We start from the raw sequence: 18,877 nt of genomic DNA, 5'->3' as shown, positions 1-18,877 counted from the left end.
ATAGTTTGAATGACTTTAGTTTTAATCTATAAAAGCAAATTATTTAAGGTGTGGCCAAACTTTTGACTAGTAATGTAGGTAAACAACAATACAACCATGTTTGTGTGTTATTTGTATCATTAAATAAAACTCCCTTAATAACAGGCCTGTCACAATAATTACATTATCCACATATTATTACTTTATAACGTGATAATTAGGAATTAACTGCTATGTTGACTTTATTATATTTCTATGTTATTAATTTAAGATATTTAAACATTTTTTAATATTCCAACTCCAATCTATGAATATACTGAAATATTAAAAAATGAATTGCTCATTAAAAGTAATGTGTAAATGCATTAATATGCTACTATATTATCACTATATCACTATAACTACTATATGTAGTTTTACAACTACAATATAATCTACTATAATATATATAAAATAAATTTTATTGCAATTATTATAGCCCAAATTTATTTTATTTTTTTTTATGACAGGGCTATTAGATAACGAGTGAAGCGTCTCAGTGTCTCACCTGGCCGAGGATGGCTGAGATGAGGGAGGTTTTTCCACTTCCCACACTACCACAGATTCCCACCAGCTTACCCTGCGGAGGAGACGATGGGAAAATCAGCTTAGATCACATTTCTGTTTGTTGTTCTGACTCTAATAATAATATAAACACGTAGACATAGGCTCTGTATTCTGCTTTTACACTGAAATATGGCCTTGTTGCAACACACACCGCAATTGTTTTTTTTTTAAAGCTTCAAACTCAGGTGTTAAAATTACAGTTTCCACCCAGCTGGCCACCCACATATTCTATCTGGCCAAAACATTAGACAACAAACATTTAAAATAAAGGTCCACATCTAAGGCCAAGGTCAGTTTAATTTAAAAAAGTGACAACAGCTGATTTACCAGCTGATATTTTATTGGTTTTAAGTTGTGATGTTAAGTAACCAAAAGCAAGTGGACCCTAATGGGTTTTGAGTCAACATGATTTAATATTTTCAACTAAAATGAAACATCTGTCTAACATTGAGTTGTGACGTCAACACTATATATATTTTTTAACTAAAATTTCAGACCTAAAAAGGTCTGTCTAACATTGGAACTTGATGTCAATTCACAGTTTTTAAATGGATATGTGAGTTTGATTTCCAGCTAAAACATCTGTCTAATGTTGTGTTTTGATAACAACATGATTATTATTTTTTTTTATTAAAATTCAAGGTCTGTCAACATTGGAATGTGATGTCAATCCACATTTTTTTATGCATATGTGAGTTTGATTTCCAGCTAAAATGTAACATCTGTCTGATGTTGGAACTTAATGCCAACCCAGTGTTTAATAGATATACAAGTTTGATTTCAAGCTCATATTTAACGTCCATCCAAAGTTGGGTTGTAACGTCAACACATTTAATTTCCTACTAACATTCAACATCTGTCTAATGTTAGAGATTGATGTTAACCCAGTGTTATTTTAATGGCTATGCGACTTCGATTTTCAACAAAGTTTGTCTGTCTAACGTTGGAACTCGATGTCAATTGAGTGTTTTTTGATGGGATATGTGAGTTTGATTTCCAGCTAAAACATTTGTCCAATGTTGGCTTTTGATGTCAACACAATTTAATATTTTTTGTCTGACATTGGAACTTTTTTTCCCATATATGAGAAATTCAACAACTTTCTAACATCGGGTTGTGACACAAACACTATTTTTTAAACCAAAATTCAAGGTCTGTTTAACGTTGGGTTGTGACGTCACAGTATTTTGTTGCATATGTGATTTTTATTTTCAATTAAAATGAAACATCTGTCTAATGTTGGCAATTAATGCCAAACCAATGTTAAGTTTTTAATGGACATGTAAGTTTGATTTCAAGCTCATATTTAACGTCCATTCAACGTCAACACATTTAACTTCCAACTAACATTTAACATCTGTCTATGTTAGAGATTTAAGTTAGCTCAGTGTTGTTTCAAAGGCAATACGACCTTTATTTTCAACAGTGTTTTTTTCAAACAAGCATTTTTGATGGCATATATGAGTTTGATTTCCAGTTAAAACATCTGTCTAATGTTGGGTTTTGAAGTCAACACAATTTTAGATTTTTAAACTAAAATTCAAGGTCTGTCTAACATTTGAATTTGATGTCAATCCACAGTTATTTAATGCACATATGAGTTTGATTTCCAGCTAAAATTCAACCTCTGTCTAATGTTAGAGATTGATGTTATCCCAGTGTTGTTTTAATGGCTATGTGAGTTTGACTTTCAACTAAAATCAATGTCTAATGTTGGAACATGATGTCAAACAAGTGTTTTTTATTGGGATATAAGAATTTGATTTCCAGCTAAAATTCAACATCTGGGTTTTAATATCAACAAGGTTTTATATTTTTAACTGAAATGAAACACTTTAATTCTATAAAACACCACATAAACATTATTAAACATATAGTTATTAGCAATACTATTAGAACACTTATGATTGTCATTATTATAATAATATGTACCTGTTCTATAGTGAGGTCAATACAGTGTAAAGTCCTCTGCAGCCGTTGGCTGATGGTTGGCACATGGAGGGTGTGGTCTTCCACAGCAGAGGGCGTGTCCCCGGTGATGTCAGTAAACAGGTCCCTGTCCTGCTCATCCTCTCCCATCCCACAATTCTTTGCGTTCCCTTTCTGCTGGCGCTTCTTGCGAGCGACTCTCTGGCTCAGGCCGACGTACGGCGTCCCGCGGGGGGTGGGCTGGGCGCTGTGTCCCGCCGTGTCCCAGGCCAGACTCGCCCCGCTCAGCTCCACCGCAGCGTTCGGTTTCTGTGGGAGCTCACGGATCGACTTCACCTCCGCCATCATAAGAACGCTCTGAGACACGGGAGAGACAAAACAGGGACTTTATTCATCTGAAAATACAGATACTGGAAGACCCAGTCTTATTTCTATTTCATACCTCTAGTTTTGGAGGGTAACAAGAGTTATTAGAAGAACAGGTAAAATCCTCCTCCTAAGAATAAGGACAACCCTTCAAGCACCCAATACAGATATACTAGTGCATCTCAAAAAATGTCAAATTTTCTGAGATACTGATTTTTAGGTTTACATTGGTTGTAAAGCCATAATCATCAACAATAAAAAAAATAAAAGCTTAAAATAGATCACTCTGTTTGTAATACATCTATATAACATATGAGTTTCACATTTTAAACTGAATTATTAAAATAAAGCAATAAAGTAACTTTTCAAAGATATTCTAATTTTTTTAGATGAACTAGTAGCTAAAGCAGTGAAGAGATAAAGTTCAGCAACCTAGCTGCTGCTGGTAAACTAGAAAGGAGGGCAGGTGGTGCAGCAATTAATTATTATTAGTCATTCCTTGATTCTTTTGTGATGGGAAGCTGAAAGGAGCTTTTATTAGCTTTTTTTAAACTTTATCTTTCCATTCCACCTTAAATGCCACAGCCTCTGCCATATATTGCACCATTTAAGGTGGAACGGGAAAATGAGCTAGCAAGCGAGTTATTAAAATGAACTACAAGTGATTTGGTTTACTTGTTATGAAAAGAATAGCCATAAAACATTGAAACTACACATGAAACTATGGTAACATAATGGTTATCGTTATTTTTAACAAGGAAAATACTCACATTTAAGCCACCAACTATTGCCAGTGAATCTCACCCTATTTATTTGGAGTGTGCCTCTAAAGACATCTTAGTTTGAAAAGTCATGTAGCCCTAACATATCCCCTAGGGCCAAGGGTTGAAATGGGATCAGGCCCAAATATTTATTTTTACACGACTGAAACACTTCCTCAATACTGTCATTCATTTTTTTTATCTATCAACACCTATTTTTCAACCTTTCCTTGATGTAAAAGTTGCATAAATTCCAATCTGGCTGTTTACTCTAAGTCACACTGCAGCAAATCAGATATACATCAGATTTTAGAACCACACACTCTTCCAAATCAGAACTGAACAGGTCAGATTTAGTGTATTTTTGCTATGAACAAATTTGGGGCACCTGCTGTGTGAACATAGTATTTAAAAGGGGCCAAAATTGATTCTCATGGCTAGATGACTGGGTTAGTACATCTCCAAACCATCAGGCAGGTCTTGTGCAGGTCTAGTGCCATCATGTTAGCTTAAAATCTTTACAGCTCGAGTTACAGGACATCTTCTTCTACAACTTTCCACTACATGCCAGAATTTGAATCACCCATCTGGCCATTCTTCATCTCTATTCTGACCTGAACAATTCCCATCAGCATAATCCCCAGAGAATTCCACCATCTGGCATTGGGTGAGAGTTTTAGAGAGAAGAACGCAGGTCTTAGAGTCTGAGACCAAACCAAACCCCTTTCCCAGCTAATTTAGCACATTCCCGAGAGTCACCCATCTAAACAGAACAAACTACCTGCACAATCCCGGGATTTAGGGGACTGGATAATCACGCAGATGCACTGCCAGCAAACCTCCCATCTAAAACCAACACAGGGCCAGCAGCAGAAACTGGACCAGCAGACCAGGAATTAGGAGGAACGAGAGAAATAAGAAGTGATGGAGTGAAAGAGAAGAAAGAAAAACACTCACCTTGAACCTCTCCATGGCTACGGACGCTTCAGAGAGGGACTTCACTGAGAACGGAGTGACTTTCAGAGCAAAGGTCATGGCGTTGAACACTGTTACGACTGTAAATGCCTGGAAAACAACAAACAGTAAAACCAGTATTACTTCATAGCTACTACAATTATTACAGGGTCCATACCATGAGAAATGTTCCTTTATATACATTATTAAACTTTTAGTGATTACAGATCTCTCCACCAGTGGTTTTAACCATTTTTATCTTGAAACAATATTTAGGTCAATGTCACTAAAGGCCAATTTATACTTCTGCATGGAACCTACACCATAGCAAATTGGCTTTTGCGATCATATGACCGACATAGGAAGCTGGTGTATTAAAAAGCTAGTTACATTACAAAAGTGCAAGAAATTTGCATATAAGCTTCAATATGAGCTTCACCAATTATGGACACAACGAGGTTACAATTGAGGTTATAAGACCCTTTTTGGAGCAAGTATCCAAGCAAATGTCATCGATGACCTCAGGAAACTAAACATTTCTCTACCTGTTTTGCACACTGACTTATAGTTGTCCAGTGGACAGATTTTTGCATCCTAGTTGTGAATTTCTGCAGCTTCTCCAGAGTGACCATGGGCCTCCTTACTGCTTCTCTGACCACTGCTATCATGTATTGGTGGGTTTGCATTTTTAGAATACTTTAAAAGAGCATTACATGAGAAATCTGGTGTGAAATTAACTTGGGTTGTAGTGAAACATGATAACGAGTACAACCATTTGTTGAATAGCCCACCTCCATTCACCCCCAGCATTCCCAAATAAAGAGCTTTTAGCCGATGCTCCCAACAGGCTTACAATGCTAACAACAGGGGCATAGAGTTAGTTACCTATGCAAAGAAATGGCTATTTTTACACCATTAACAAACTCAAAGTACTGGTAGCTCCACACTTTATTGGTAGAATTCTGAGGCTAAGAACTTTAAAAGTGCACAGATAGTTGCAGATAGAGCATGAACGAATAGGTAAAATAGAGGAACATACTGCAGAATTAATTCAGTGGAAATACATCAATTCCAGGTGATGTTGAAAATAACTGGTAACCATCTACATGAGAATGAGAAAGAGTGCCATACAACAAATGGCATAAACATATGAACTTAGCTCAAAAGGTTTTACTACTCCGTGACTCATCAACATATTTTGACTTAATTTATAGATAGCTGCGCCAGAGAACTAGCTGAAGATACTGTCTACTATCTGTCTACTATCTTTGCATTTTCAAATTTCTCAGTGCCCTGTTTCACTATATACACCCCATGTCAATTTCACACCAGATTTCTCCTTAAAGTGAGAACTGGTTTTGGTTTTAGTTTCAGTTTTGGTTACATATCTACAAAATGCTGCTTTATGAACTATGGTTGTGAATCTGTATGTAATTGACGGCAGGTAAATACACTTACCTGTGCAGCAGTGAGGTCATAACCCAACAACATGTGGGTGGTGAATGTGGCGACACTAGCAATCACCACAACGATGGGAGCCACACCCACAGTTATGCTTTGGAAATATCCGGTGCGCTCCAGGATTTGTCGCTCTTCATCTCGTATTCCTGCAAGATTATATTCAACAATTTAGACAAGTACAAGCAGGTGAATAGCATAGGTTCCTTTTGCAGAGATAGGGATTTTCCAATCCGAGCCAGACCAGGCCCATTTTAATTAACCAATTATTATAACTTTTTTTTTAAGATTTATTTCTAATTTTCTCCCAATTTTCTCCCCAATTTACCTCGCCAATTGTTCCACCCATTTAGCTGCTAGTCAGCTGTGTATCCCCCATCACTAGTGATGTCCCAAAACCAGGAGGGTGAAGACTAGCACATGCCTCCTCCGACACAAGAGACAAATGTGCTGATGCAAAATTAGCGAGTAGCATTACAGTGCGCTCGGAGGAAAGCGCAGCGACTCGGTTCTGATACATCAGCTCATAGACGCGTTGTGCTGAACAACATCCCCCTAGGAGTGATGAGGGGAAAGAGCATCATCTACTGTACCCACCCAGAGAGAGCAAGGCCAATTGTGCTCTCTCAGGGCTCCGGAAGCTGATGGCAAGCTGCATGATCAGCTGTTCAGATCATTTGATTATGATAATTGCCTGTATCAAGAGTGAATTGTATTATTCCATCTCAAAATAAAATGTGATTTGGGCAATTTTAATTTAACTTCCAACACAAGGCTTCTACACTAAACTGATCTGTATAATTCAGGGCTCGTCCCCAATCGGCAAAAGATGAGATTTCAACTATAATATGAAGCTTATTATAAAAGCTGTAGGCTATAAATATGGCACAGTTATTTAGTCTTATTATTGATAATTGTCTGCATTTTAGTCAGTAAAATATCTTAGTTCATAAATCTAGCTAGAAATGCTCTACATTTTGTGGATTATAAAATGTTAAAGGTTTTTTTCTTTTCAAATATTTTTTGCGTTTCCTAAAAAAAATAAAAAATAAAAAGTTTATTTTAGGAAGGTTTTGATACGAAGAAACACAGACAGACATACACAGCAGATAATTAAAGACGGCTCTTACTTCGCACAGCTTGTGAGAAAGCCTTGACCCAGGCATACATCTTAATGAACTTGATGTAGTTCAGGATCTCATTCATCTTCTGAACTCGCTGGTCGGTAACAGCCACTCCCTTCCTCCTGAAGTAGGCCGTCAGCCTGGAGCTGAACATCTGATAGCACAGGAAAGAACAGCAAAACGTACATTAAATATTTAACAAAGTAATGCTAATGTTACAAATAGGTACCTAGATGACATGCACAAACAATGCCAGGCTACAGTAGTCTACAGGCTACTAGTGTTCCTTTGTGCTCAGCTTGAATGCAGTGAACTGACGGCAGCTCCCTGTAATGAAGCAGTCAGTAACAGATGCTGTAAATAGTGTATATCTCTTACAACACTAGACCATTTGATTTACCTTTATGCACCTAGAAATGTCTGAGAGACCAGGTTTTATTTTTATCGAACTGCTGCTGATGCAGCATTAACGAGTATCATGGCACACTCGGAGGAAAGCACAGCGACTCGGTTCTGATACCCTAGGAGTGATGCACCATCTACTGTACCCACCCAGAGAGAGCAAGGACAATTGTGCTCTCTCAGGGCTCCGGCAGCTGATGGCAAGCTGCATAACCAGGATTTGAATCAGCGATCTCCCGATCACAGTGGCAGCACTTTAGACTGCTGGACCATGCAGCGTCTAAATTTACTACATTTCGATAAAAAAATTAATTACTGACAGTCTGTGGAATATTTAGTAGTAAATAGTGAAATTTCACGACTGAATTGTTGCACAGGTGCTGCATCCTATCATGTTTGAAGAAGCAGTCCCAGCATGCCTAGCTGCTGCTTTTATTATAAAACCTGTGGATAAGGAATTGATTCCGAAACCTTGTAGTTCATGCACTCATAGTTAGAACGTCTGCTGCAGCTGCTTACCATAGTAGGGTAGAAGAGAATAAACACAGCAGAGCCCAGTAGAGAAGTAGGTCCAAGCACAGAGAGGTTGTAGGCCATCCCCAACACAGCCACCAGGGGACCTCCTGCCAGCAGACTGCCCATGGCTGCAGCCTCGAACATGCGCTGTCCATCATTTGAACACATGTTGATCAACTGAAAACAAGAGAGGATGAAAAAGTATTATTAAGTATTATTATTATTAAATGATATCCTATAATTCTGTAGAAACATACACAGAAATATATTTTTCTGTGTATTACTCTTTTGCAATGGTGTCACAGTGGTACGATACTACTTGTCCTGGATGCTGACAGGTTCTGCCCAGAACAGTCAATCAACCATTCAACCGCAATGAAACCCAGACCCATAAATCCTCTTTATTGGTAGCTACTAGCCACTGAACAACTGCAGACCCACAGTAGCAAAATAAATTGATAGTGAAGTGATTCAGACTATGAAGAAACACATAAGAAATCAGGTAGTAACTTAAAAGTGTTAAACAAAACAAAATTGTCTGTAAAGCATTTAGGTGCTCTTATCTAGGGAGCTGGTAACTTGTGGTGTCTAAATCTGGTAACTCTGATAAACTTATCCTGTACAACAGAGCTTTTTCTCTGCCTCTTTTCCAACTGCTACTGATGCAGCATTGTGGAGTAGCATTACAGCACTAATGCTCAGAGGAAAGCGCAGTGACTCGGTTCTGATACATCAGCTCACAGACGCCTTGTGCTGATCCACATCACCCTTGGAGTGATGAGGGGAAAGAACGCCATCTACTGTACCCACCCAGAGAGAACAAGACCAGTTGTGCTCTTTCGGGCTCTGGCAGCTGATGGCAATCATAAGGTTTTTGATGGTCTTTGCGGTGACTGCACTTGTGGCTACTTTGAAAGTTCGTGAAATGTTTCAGATTGACTGATCTTCATTTCTTAAAGTATTTTTTTCTTCTATACTTAGTTGAGCAGTTCTTGCTTCTCATAATCTGGATTAGAACATTACTCAAATATTCACTATTCACTGTATACCTGTAACTCTACCTCTACACTACTTTACAACTGATGCTTTCAAACACATTAAGAGATGAGAAATTCTAAAACTTCTTTCTTAACTGAAAGCCTGAATTCCACCTCAAAAAGGTGACTGAGAAAACGCAGCAGAGATGTGCAAAACTGTCATCTAAACAAGAGGTGCTACTTTTAAGAATGTAAAATATGAAACATATTCTGGTTTGTTTTAGACGTCTTTAAAGGGAGATCGCTGGTTTGAATGTTTTTCATGTAGCTTGCTATCAGCTACTGGAGGCCTGAGAGAGCACAATTGGCCTTGCTCTCTCTGGGTGGGTAGATGGTGCTCTTCCTCTATATCACTCCTAGGGTGATTTCACATGTTTAGGAGGAGAAGTGTGCTAGTCTTCACCCTCCTGGTGTTGAGGCATCACTAGTAATAGGGGGAGTCCTAATGAGTGAGTTTGGTAATTTGCCATGTAAATTTGGGAGAAAATGTGGAAGAAAAACAAAAAGAAACTTTGAAAACTCTCTCCTCACCTCTCCGATGGACTTCTCGCGCAGGCTGCGCAGCCGCAGGATCTTTTGGAAGGCCATGGTCAGGATGGCTCCACGCAGGCGAGTCCCGGTGCGGTAGTTGAGGGCCCAGGTAAGGGCTAGGGACCAGGAGCGGACCATCTCAGTGGCCAGCAGGCCCAGCACCAGCACCAGGCCGTAGGGCAGGTCCGGCTCGCTCCGCTGCGTGTACTCCAGCAGCCTCCTCACCACAAACGCCTGCGGAGAGGGAGGACGAGCAAGGGGGGCGACAGGACACAGGCACGCGTGACTGAGAGCACAACACCTGGCAGCAGCTGCAGCAGCGGCGGCGTCATTAACAGAGCGACTACCATCATTATCATCATCATTACCGCCATTATCATCCGTCTTATCATCCCTAACTATCATATCCGAGAGCGGGGAGGGGACAGGAATGCAATCACAGTGCGCTAAGACTCTGCAAGACTCTGCATGACATGATTCTCAAACTCTCACACGCTTTTATCTGCTTTCTAATCTTTAAATAGCAACTTCTACTGAGAAGAAACATCGCAGCCATTCTTTGGAAATGGTGTTCTAATCGTTTACCTTAGCCGGCCCTTTTCTCTACCCCTTGGAAAAGAACAAGAGAGACAATGAAATAGTACCAACAGCTCCATTTCTGCCACAAATAAGAGACTTCAAGAAGACATTGCACTTTTAAACAACATGTAAATCACACACATCATCCCTTCTTTTGCGGTCATTGTTTTACCTACAGCCACATCGGGGTGGGATACGGGATGAAGACGCACTTTTGTTTAACACCTGAAAATCGATATCAATTCAATCAATAATTAAGAGCAAAGAAGCATCGCAGACATAGAGAGAGATAGAGAGACATAAAGAGAGAGAGGGGGGAGGGCCAAGAACATACTTCATAAACTTAAATTAAATAATTAAAGCACCACACACACACACTCATACACACACACTCCTGTTCACACATACTCACGCACACAATGCAAAGCATCGCAATCTCAAATACACATGCACATAGTCGCCACCATTCGCCACACTTGGTTCATCACAGGAGCTTCACTTTATTTAAAATGAACTAAATTAAATTGCATTTGGTCCATTGCATATTCACGTTCATTCAAAGATCAAAGAAGAACATCAACAAAAACAAATACACAACATGTAAAGAAGCAAAGTAAGAAATAAAAAAGGTGCATTGTCTCTTTCTCCTTTTTTTACAGTCCTAGTTTAGGGCTACATTGGCCGTTTATCTGTTTTAAGAGTCCTCTGCAAGTTCTCTGCGACCTTAAGCAACTGTCTTAAGCACGTGTCTTTGGTTTTGCTTTCTTTTGTAAAAAAAAGAAAATAAAAACTTCAAGGTTGGAGCAGAAAGAAACAAAAAGTGTTGAAATGTGCTGAAACATGTTGAAACGTGTAGAAAATAAAAAAAGACCACTTCTATAGCAACTGAAACACTGACTTGTCCATTAACGTGGTCAAAAATCCAGAGAAATGCAGAGAAAAATAGGTTTCAAGAACGAGCTCCTCAGTCCAAACAAGACATAGAACATGAAAACCATTAAAAAACATTAAAAATAAAAACATGAGTCCAGTTTCCTTTAAGATTAGGGCGTCACTCTGAACTTGAGAGTGCCCTGTGGTTGGTCGTTTGATCACTGATTCACTGATTCATTGATTCACTGATTCATTGATTCACTGATTCATTGTCCATTGATCGGCTCACAGCTCAGCGGTGATGGACAAGACGTCCAGTTCAGTTACAAAACAAACATCAGACAGTAAACAGCAATTCTGGTATAGAGTTCTGAGACCTTGGACACATTTTAACGTTTTTCTGGATCAAATCAAATTCAATCAAGAGACATTTCAATATTTTCCTTTTTTTCTACAATTTTTTGCAAAATTAAATAAAGGATGAGCATAGAACGAGTCAGATAGACAGATAAACAAAGAGATACAGAGATATATAAAGAAAGAGAGAGAGATTTGGGGGACATGGGAGAGACAGGAAATAAAAAAAAAAAAAAATAAAAAAAAGAGCAGTAAGTCTTGATCCAGCCCTGCATAAAAAACGTGCCCTTACCTCGCGGGCGTCATCGCGGCTCTGCCTGCCAGTGCGCTCTCCTCAGGTATAATGGACACCCTGTGAAATCTAAAGAATAGCCTCTGTCACATGTCTCTCACACGGGGCCGCAGCCATCTCGGACCCGAGCACAGGTGTAGTTACACCCCAGTAACCACCACCCACCCCAAAATACACCTTAACCCCACCCAAATACCCCCCACCCACCACCCACCCACCCCTACACCAAACAAATGACCCCTGAATAATCCAAATAAAAGGGGAAGGAACGATGGTGGGCTCTATATATACATTTTTATAGATAATTAAGATAATTATAGAGTTTTACAGTCTGAATTACAGTGGAGCTGATGTCCTCCAGAGGGTGAGGGAGGTCAGAGACTTGCTGCGTCACCCACGGAGAGACAGTGACAGAAGCTCTCCTTGAAAAAACGGTTAGCCTACCCTCCTGCCGTACCTCTCTCTTTCCAATTTGGCTGATGATGCAGCATCTGAGCGCTTAAAAACACACACACAGCAGGGTTTCTCTGTTCCCTGCTGAGCCTGCTTTAATCTTATTATTCTATTTCACCTCTGTGAACTTCATAACTCTCACCTGGAGGTTTGTAGGCACTTCAGAAGTTTGCATGTACTCTAATTAAATCAAATTATGCTCAATTTAAGCCATTACATTACATTTTAATGAACAATAATGAAGTGCAAATACAGTACACTACATGGACAAACGTATTGTTGCCACAGCTGTGAACATGCACACACACAGTTCATCTAGTAGTAATAGATAAATACCAACCTATTGTCGCCATGCCTAATGCCATTTGCTGGCTAGAGGGGCATAACAAAAACCCAGTTTTGAGCTGAGAGTAGTGGTAGAACTGTTTTCTTTGTCCAATACTTTTCGGATGAGTTGAGGAGCCTTTTTGTTTAAACATAATTACTTAAATTTATGACCTTTATCATCCCCTCAAATTAAGTGATCTTTGTCTCTTATTATTTGATCTCATAATTCTTACATTTTAATTATTTTTTATAATAAGTTGTGTTTAATTGCTGTAAACCTAGAACAGCATGTCTGATGCATAAAAGGTGATATATAAATAAAATTATTCTTTTTTTACTCTTGATTTAGTAAAAAACAATGAATAGGCAGGCATCCCAATACTTTTGTTCATATAGTGTAACTAATCACTTTTTAATTTTAGTCTTCTAATACAATGTAAATCCAATACAATGTAAATGTAAAGTCAAGGCTGCTATTTCCCCTCATTCCTGAGACTGTGTCTGTTACTATACCTACTTAAATCACTTACAGATTTTCAGTCTTTTGTTCAAGACAGTCCAAGCACTGTTTTTTTAACCTGTCACCCACATTAAGTACGTGATATACAAATATAGCAACAAAAACAATTTTAGAAATTTGATCGATTTGGTACAAAGTCCGTATAAATGATTTATTTTAAACTATGAATTGTGTATTTGAAGTCATAGTGTAAAGTTAGCTATATAAGACCAGGTCCTTAATCTTCACTTAATTTTACCATGCTTGGCATCAGTTTACAACCTTCAGAGTCTTTACTTTCTTCAAAAATTTTCTGTTTTCCAGCTAAAAGATACATTCTACTAGTCAAAAACCGTTAGCTAGTGTCAAAACTAGGGTAGTAATGTTAGCTGAGGTAAACAGCTAAGCTAGCTGTTAGCTAACTTAGCATTAGCTAGCATAACTTTCTAAAAAAAAACAGGCTTGCTATCTGAATAATAAAGTTCCGGAAATGTTAAAACTAAAAACGCACATCCAAAGCATCCAAAAAACTTAACTTAACTGTTAGATTCAGAAAACCTTCCACTAGCCAAAAACTGTTAGCCAGGGTCAGGGCTAGCGTAGTAACATCAGCTGAGGTAAACAGTTAGCAAGCTAGCTAACTAGTTAGCTAACTTAGCATTAGCTAGCATGTTTACCAAATGACTGTTTAAATTTCACTTAAATGTGACTTCAGTAGCACTGCTTATGTCCATTTTAATCTAAATATAATTGTTAAGATACATTTATGACTAAAACTGCACTGTTGGGGTAAATAACTGAAATAAATTCATGATTTGAGGGATGACTAGCGCTGCTGAGATTTATGGTTTATCTGCTTAGTTGTTAAAAATAGTAATAACAGTAATATTGGGTATTTATATAATTCATTTAATTTATCTTAACATAAATTATATACATATATAACATAAAAATTTAATTGTTTATGTTAGATATTTTTTGCCTCATTATTTGTGTTTCATTATTTATTTTTGTTTCATTATTTGTTCTATCTTATGTATAAATTCTGTGTCCTAAAAATGTACTGTTGCTTAAATTATAGACAGAATATTTTACAGATTTTTTGTTTCTGCTGAATGTTTGAAACCATCATACCTACTTGAAATAAAACAATATTTTGTAGATGTAGTATATTCTTAAATTTTTTTTAACATTTTTAGTTATTTTTATATAACCAAGAATACTGTTTTTGGGAAATATTATTTAAGGGTCATATTGCCCACCCCTGTGATCAATAAATATTGTTAAATTGCTATTTCACTTATTCAATAAGGAAAAAATATATATATATTTTCAGTGTTTTTTTTTTCATATCACCAAGAATACTGTTATTAGAAAAATACCCTTAAATATTATTGTATGGCCATAATGCACACCCCTATGGTTAACAAATATTGTTAAATTGCCATAGGGGACTAAAATTAAAAATCTATATTTTTTCTGTTATTTTCATATTACCAAGAATACAGTTATGGTAATATATATATATATATATATATATATATATATATATATATATATATATATTATTTTAGGGCCTTTTTGCCCACCTCTATGATTAATAAATAGTGTAAAAAATAGCTATTTCACTTATTCAATAGGGGGAAAAAATAAAATATATAGTTTTTTTTTTCATATCACCAAGAATACTGTTATTAGAAAAATACCCTAAAATATTATTTTATGGTCATAATTGCCCACTACCATGATATATAAATATTGTTAAATTGCTATTTAAATTATTAATTGGGGAAAAACTAAATTCATATATTTTTATATTTTATATAACTTTATAAATATTTTTTCAGTGTTATTTTCCTTTCACCAAGAATACTGTTATCGGAAAGAAAAATCAAAATAATATTTTAGGGTCATATTACCCACCTCTATGATTAATAATCATACCAGGATCTGGAAAAAACACTCAAGGCCTTAGAAGGAGCTAAGGATATTATTTTAGTGTAGTGTAGAAGACTCTCACTGCTTCAGGTGGTGTCGGTTTTATGAGAAAAACAAGGAAGCACAAGTTTCCCACCAGCATGAACTGACAGAGTTGTGATAAAAAAATATATTTTTATATTTTTGTACATTAATTATATTAGTTACAGCATTTTTAAACGTCTACAATCAAGACATAAGTTATTTAACATAGAGAAAACAATTTATAGAATAGAAACCTGAATATAATCTTTGTCCTCACACATCTGAAGTGCTCACTACTGCTCCAGCGAGTGCCCTGAAGAAACTCAGAAGTGAAATATAATAATTCAGCCCCTAAAGAGAAGAGGTGCGGCTCTCTTAACAAGATATAAACACATCTAGGGCAGAAAGAAAAAGGAAGACCTTTCCGAAAATGCAGCAAAAATCCAAATACATACGAACAAACAATTGCAGCAAATAATTCGCACCCTTGGGCACAATATAGACTTTTTGTGATTATGTTTTTGTCTGCACAGCCACTATTTCAGTAATTATAAACAAGCCAGGAATATGGGGAATGTCTAATACAAGTCCCTGAAACAATTCAGATCCTCTGATGGTGGAAAATGTAGGGTTTGGAACATCTGAATGTAATGTATAAAGAAAAATGCAAAAGCAAAAGAAGAAACCAAGATAAGGTAACCCCAATATTAAAAATAATAATAATAAAAATAATTCTAATCTGTTAAACTAAAGCTGATCACACAGGCTGTATGGTCCTCTTGGCTTTTAAGGCACTATATGAGTAGCACTACAGATAAACATAGTACATAGAACAAATTAATGATATTTAAATCAGCATCCACACCTTTTAGCAGAAAGAAAACTGGTAACAGAGTTAAATCTCAGGAGAAAAAAAGCTGCTTAGGCACATTTTCATTCCTACTGACTCCACCATCCATGCCCCACGTAAACACTCACCTTTGTGTTTGACAAGAGGGGGGCAGGCTGGTCCATACAACTAACAATATATAGAAAGAAAGAGAGAAAGAGAGATGGAGAGAGAGAGAGAGAAAGGAAAAGAGAGCGAGAAGATGAGATGGTGTTACTTACTGGGCCGCAGAAGCCGGCGAGCTGCGTGACCATGAGGCACAGGATAGACAGCAGCAGACGGGTTCGACAGAAAAGCCAGACGACATGATGAAGAGAGGCCTGGTCTCCTTTCAGACTCAGCTCCTCCTCCCACAGCCCTGTCAGCCTACACACACACACACACAGATATACATATTTTATACAATTTTACAAAAATCAGAGCTTTTACAGCACTGCTGCTGGAGTTCTTAAACATCTCAGTTTGACTGCTGGGCTGAGAATAGTTCACAAACCAGAAACATCCAGCCAACAGCGCCTCTGATTTAATAAGTGTTTCAGCTGTAGGTAGGAGTGTGAAATAGAGTGGAGGACAGTGAGTGATGATTAAACACAGTGTTTAAAAACTCCAGCAGCACTGCTGCTGTGTCTGATCCACTCACTGTACTATCAGCACAACACACCCTACTAACACCTCATACACCACAACCATGCTAATCAGTGCTAATCACTGCTAATCACTGCAGTGCTGATAATATTAATGACCCACCACCCAAATAATAATAATAATAATAGTAATAATATCTACTTTGTGGTGGTTTTCTCTCCTGTGGGGTTCTAAGTACTGAAGAACAGGGTGAAAGGAGGATGATAATAAAGTATACAGAGAAACAGTTACAGAACTACAGTGTTTTACTATTATATAAATAGAACTGAATAAATAACTGATTATAAGTGTTTATGGGCCGCACTGACCGTTTGCGGTTAGTCTCGCAGCTTTCCCACTGTGACACAGCCCACACATCCTCCAAGAACAGCTGACCCTTCTTATGTGCCAGTAAGGCCAGTGGAGTGAGCCAGTTAAAAGTCATAAAAGAGAAGAGGCCAGCATTGTCCACTGGATGCTGATGCCTGCATAGACACAAAGGGGTAAGAAAATAACGAGTAAGCATTTTTCATTCACTAAAATTCTGTTATATTACTCTATTTGGGGGTAGGGGGTGAGGGACTAGAGACAGGGGGTAAGAAATTTGAGAGTGAGTGTAAGACACTTGATGGGGAGGCTAAAAACTAGAGGGTAAGGGTGAATAACTTGAGGCTTAGGGTGAGGCACTAGAGGCTGAGGGTAAGATATTTGTGTGAGGCACTTGAAAGTAAGGGAAAGAAACTTTAGGATGATGATGAGATAATTGTGGTTTAGGATGAAAAACTAGAGGGTGAGGTATTTGAGGATAAAGGTAAAAAACTAGAGTGTGAGGTACTTGATGAGGAGGGTAAAAAAAACCTGAGGATGAGGTACTTGAAAAGGATGAGGATAAGAAATTAGAGGTTGAGGTTCTTCAGAGTGAGGGCAATTTGAGGTATTTGAGAGTAAGGAAACTTGAGTGTGAGGAACTTGAGGATGAGGGTAAGAAACATGAGGGTGAAGGTGAGGTTCTTGAGGGTGAGAAACCTGATGCTAGGGGGGAGAAATCTGAATATGAGTGTGAGGTACTTAATGGGGTGGTATTTAACGGTGAGGTACTTGAGGATAAAGGTAATAAACTAAAGAGTGAGGTACTTGAGGATGAGGTTGAGAAACTAGACAGGTGAGGTACTTCAGAGTGAGGGTAATAAACTTGAGTGTGAGGTACTTGGGAATGAGGGTAAGAAACATGAGGGTGAAGGTGAGGTTCTTGAGTGTGAGGACCCTGAGGCTGAGGGTAAGAATCGCAAGGGTGAGTGGGAGGTAATTGAGGCAGAGAATAAGAAATCTGAGGGTGAGGAACCTGAGGCTGAGGATTAGAAATCTGAATGTGAGGTTGAGGTACTTAAGACTTAAGTGTAAGAGATTTGAGTGTGAGGCATTTGAGGGTAAGGAACTTCAGAGTGAGGGTAATTTGAGGCATTTGAGAGGAAGGAACCTGAGTGTGAGGTATTTGAGGGTAAGGAACTTGAGGCTGAGGGTAAGGAACTTAAGTGGGAGGTATTTGAGAATAAGGTACTTGAGTGTGAAGTATTTGAGGATAAGGTACTTGAAGGTGAGGTATTTGGGGGTAAGGAACTTGAGGCTGAGGGTAAAGAACTTGAGTGGGAGGTATTTAAGAGTGAAGAACTTGAGTGGGAGGGTGAGAAACGTAAGGGTGAGGTATTTGAGGGTGGGGAACTTGAGTGGGAGGTATTTGAGGGTGGGGAACTTGAGTGGGAGGTATTTGAGGGTGGGGAACTTGAGTGGGAGGTATTTGAGGGTAAGGAACTTGAGTGGGAGGTATTTGAGGGTGGGGAACTTGAGTGGGAGGTATTTGAGGGTGGGGAACTTGAGTGGGAGGTATTTGAGGGTGGGGAACTTGAGTGGGAGGTATTTGAGGGTAAGGAACTTGAGTGGGAGGTATTTGAGGGTGAAGAACTTGAGTGGGAGGGTGAGAAACGTAAGTGTGTGGTTTTTGAGGGTAAGGAACTTGAGTGTGAGGTATTTGAGGGTAAGGAACTTGAGTGGTAGGTATTTGAGGGTGGGGAACTTGAGTGGGAGGTATTTGAGGGTAAGGAACTTGAGTGGGAGGTATTTGAGGGTGAGGAACTTGAGTGGTAGGTATTTGAGGGTGAGGAACTTGAGTGGGAGGTATTTGAGGGTAAGGAACTTGAGTGGGAGGTATTTGAGGGTGAGGAACTTGAGTGGGAGGTATTTGAGGGTAAGGAACTTGAGTGGGAGGTATTTGAGGGTGAGGAACTTGAGTGGGAGGTATTTGAGGGTAAGGAACTTGAGTGGTAGGTATTTGAGGGTGGGGAACTTGAGTGGGAGGTATTTG

At 38.3% G+C, this 18,877-nt stretch overlaps 1 protein-coding gene across 1 annotated transcript in view; it reads right to left on the bottom strand.

The window, feature by feature from the left end:
* abcc5 (ATP-binding cassette, sub-family C (CFTR/MRP), member 5) overlaps window positions 1-18,877 on the bottom strand; it is a 58,049-nt gene that overhangs the window by 21,452 nt on the left and 17,720 nt on the right. Inside the window, exons 4-12 of the mRNA XM_022665976.2 lie at window positions 16,848-17,003; window positions 16,116-16,260; window positions 9,664-9,897; window positions 8,099-8,272; window positions 7,184-7,331; window positions 6,054-6,202; window positions 4,599-4,706; window positions 2,518-2,871; window positions 527-598 (exon numbers count right to left, since the gene is read on the bottom strand). Of these exons, the coding sequence (XP_022521697.2) occupies window positions 527-598; window positions 2,518-2,871; window positions 4,599-4,706; window positions 6,054-6,202; window positions 7,184-7,331; window positions 8,099-8,272; window positions 9,664-9,897; window positions 16,116-16,260; window positions 16,848-17,003 (1,540 nt within the window). The remainder of the gene's footprint in view (window positions 1-526; window positions 599-2,517; window positions 2,872-4,598; window positions 4,707-6,053; window positions 6,203-7,183; window positions 7,332-8,098; window positions 8,273-9,663; window positions 9,898-16,115; window positions 16,261-16,847; window positions 17,004-18,877) is intronic.

Source organism: Astyanax mexicanus, chromosome 9 (assembly GCF_023375975.1).
Source record: "Astyanax mexicanus isolate ESR-SI-001 chromosome 9, AstMex3_surface, whole genome shotgun sequence".
Taxonomy (NCBI): Eukaryota; Metazoa; Chordata; class Actinopteri; order Characiformes; family Acestrorhamphidae; genus Astyanax; species Astyanax mexicanus.
The sequence above is the reverse complement of the archived record's forward strand: the minus strand, read 5'-3'. Positions and strand labels throughout refer to the sequence as shown.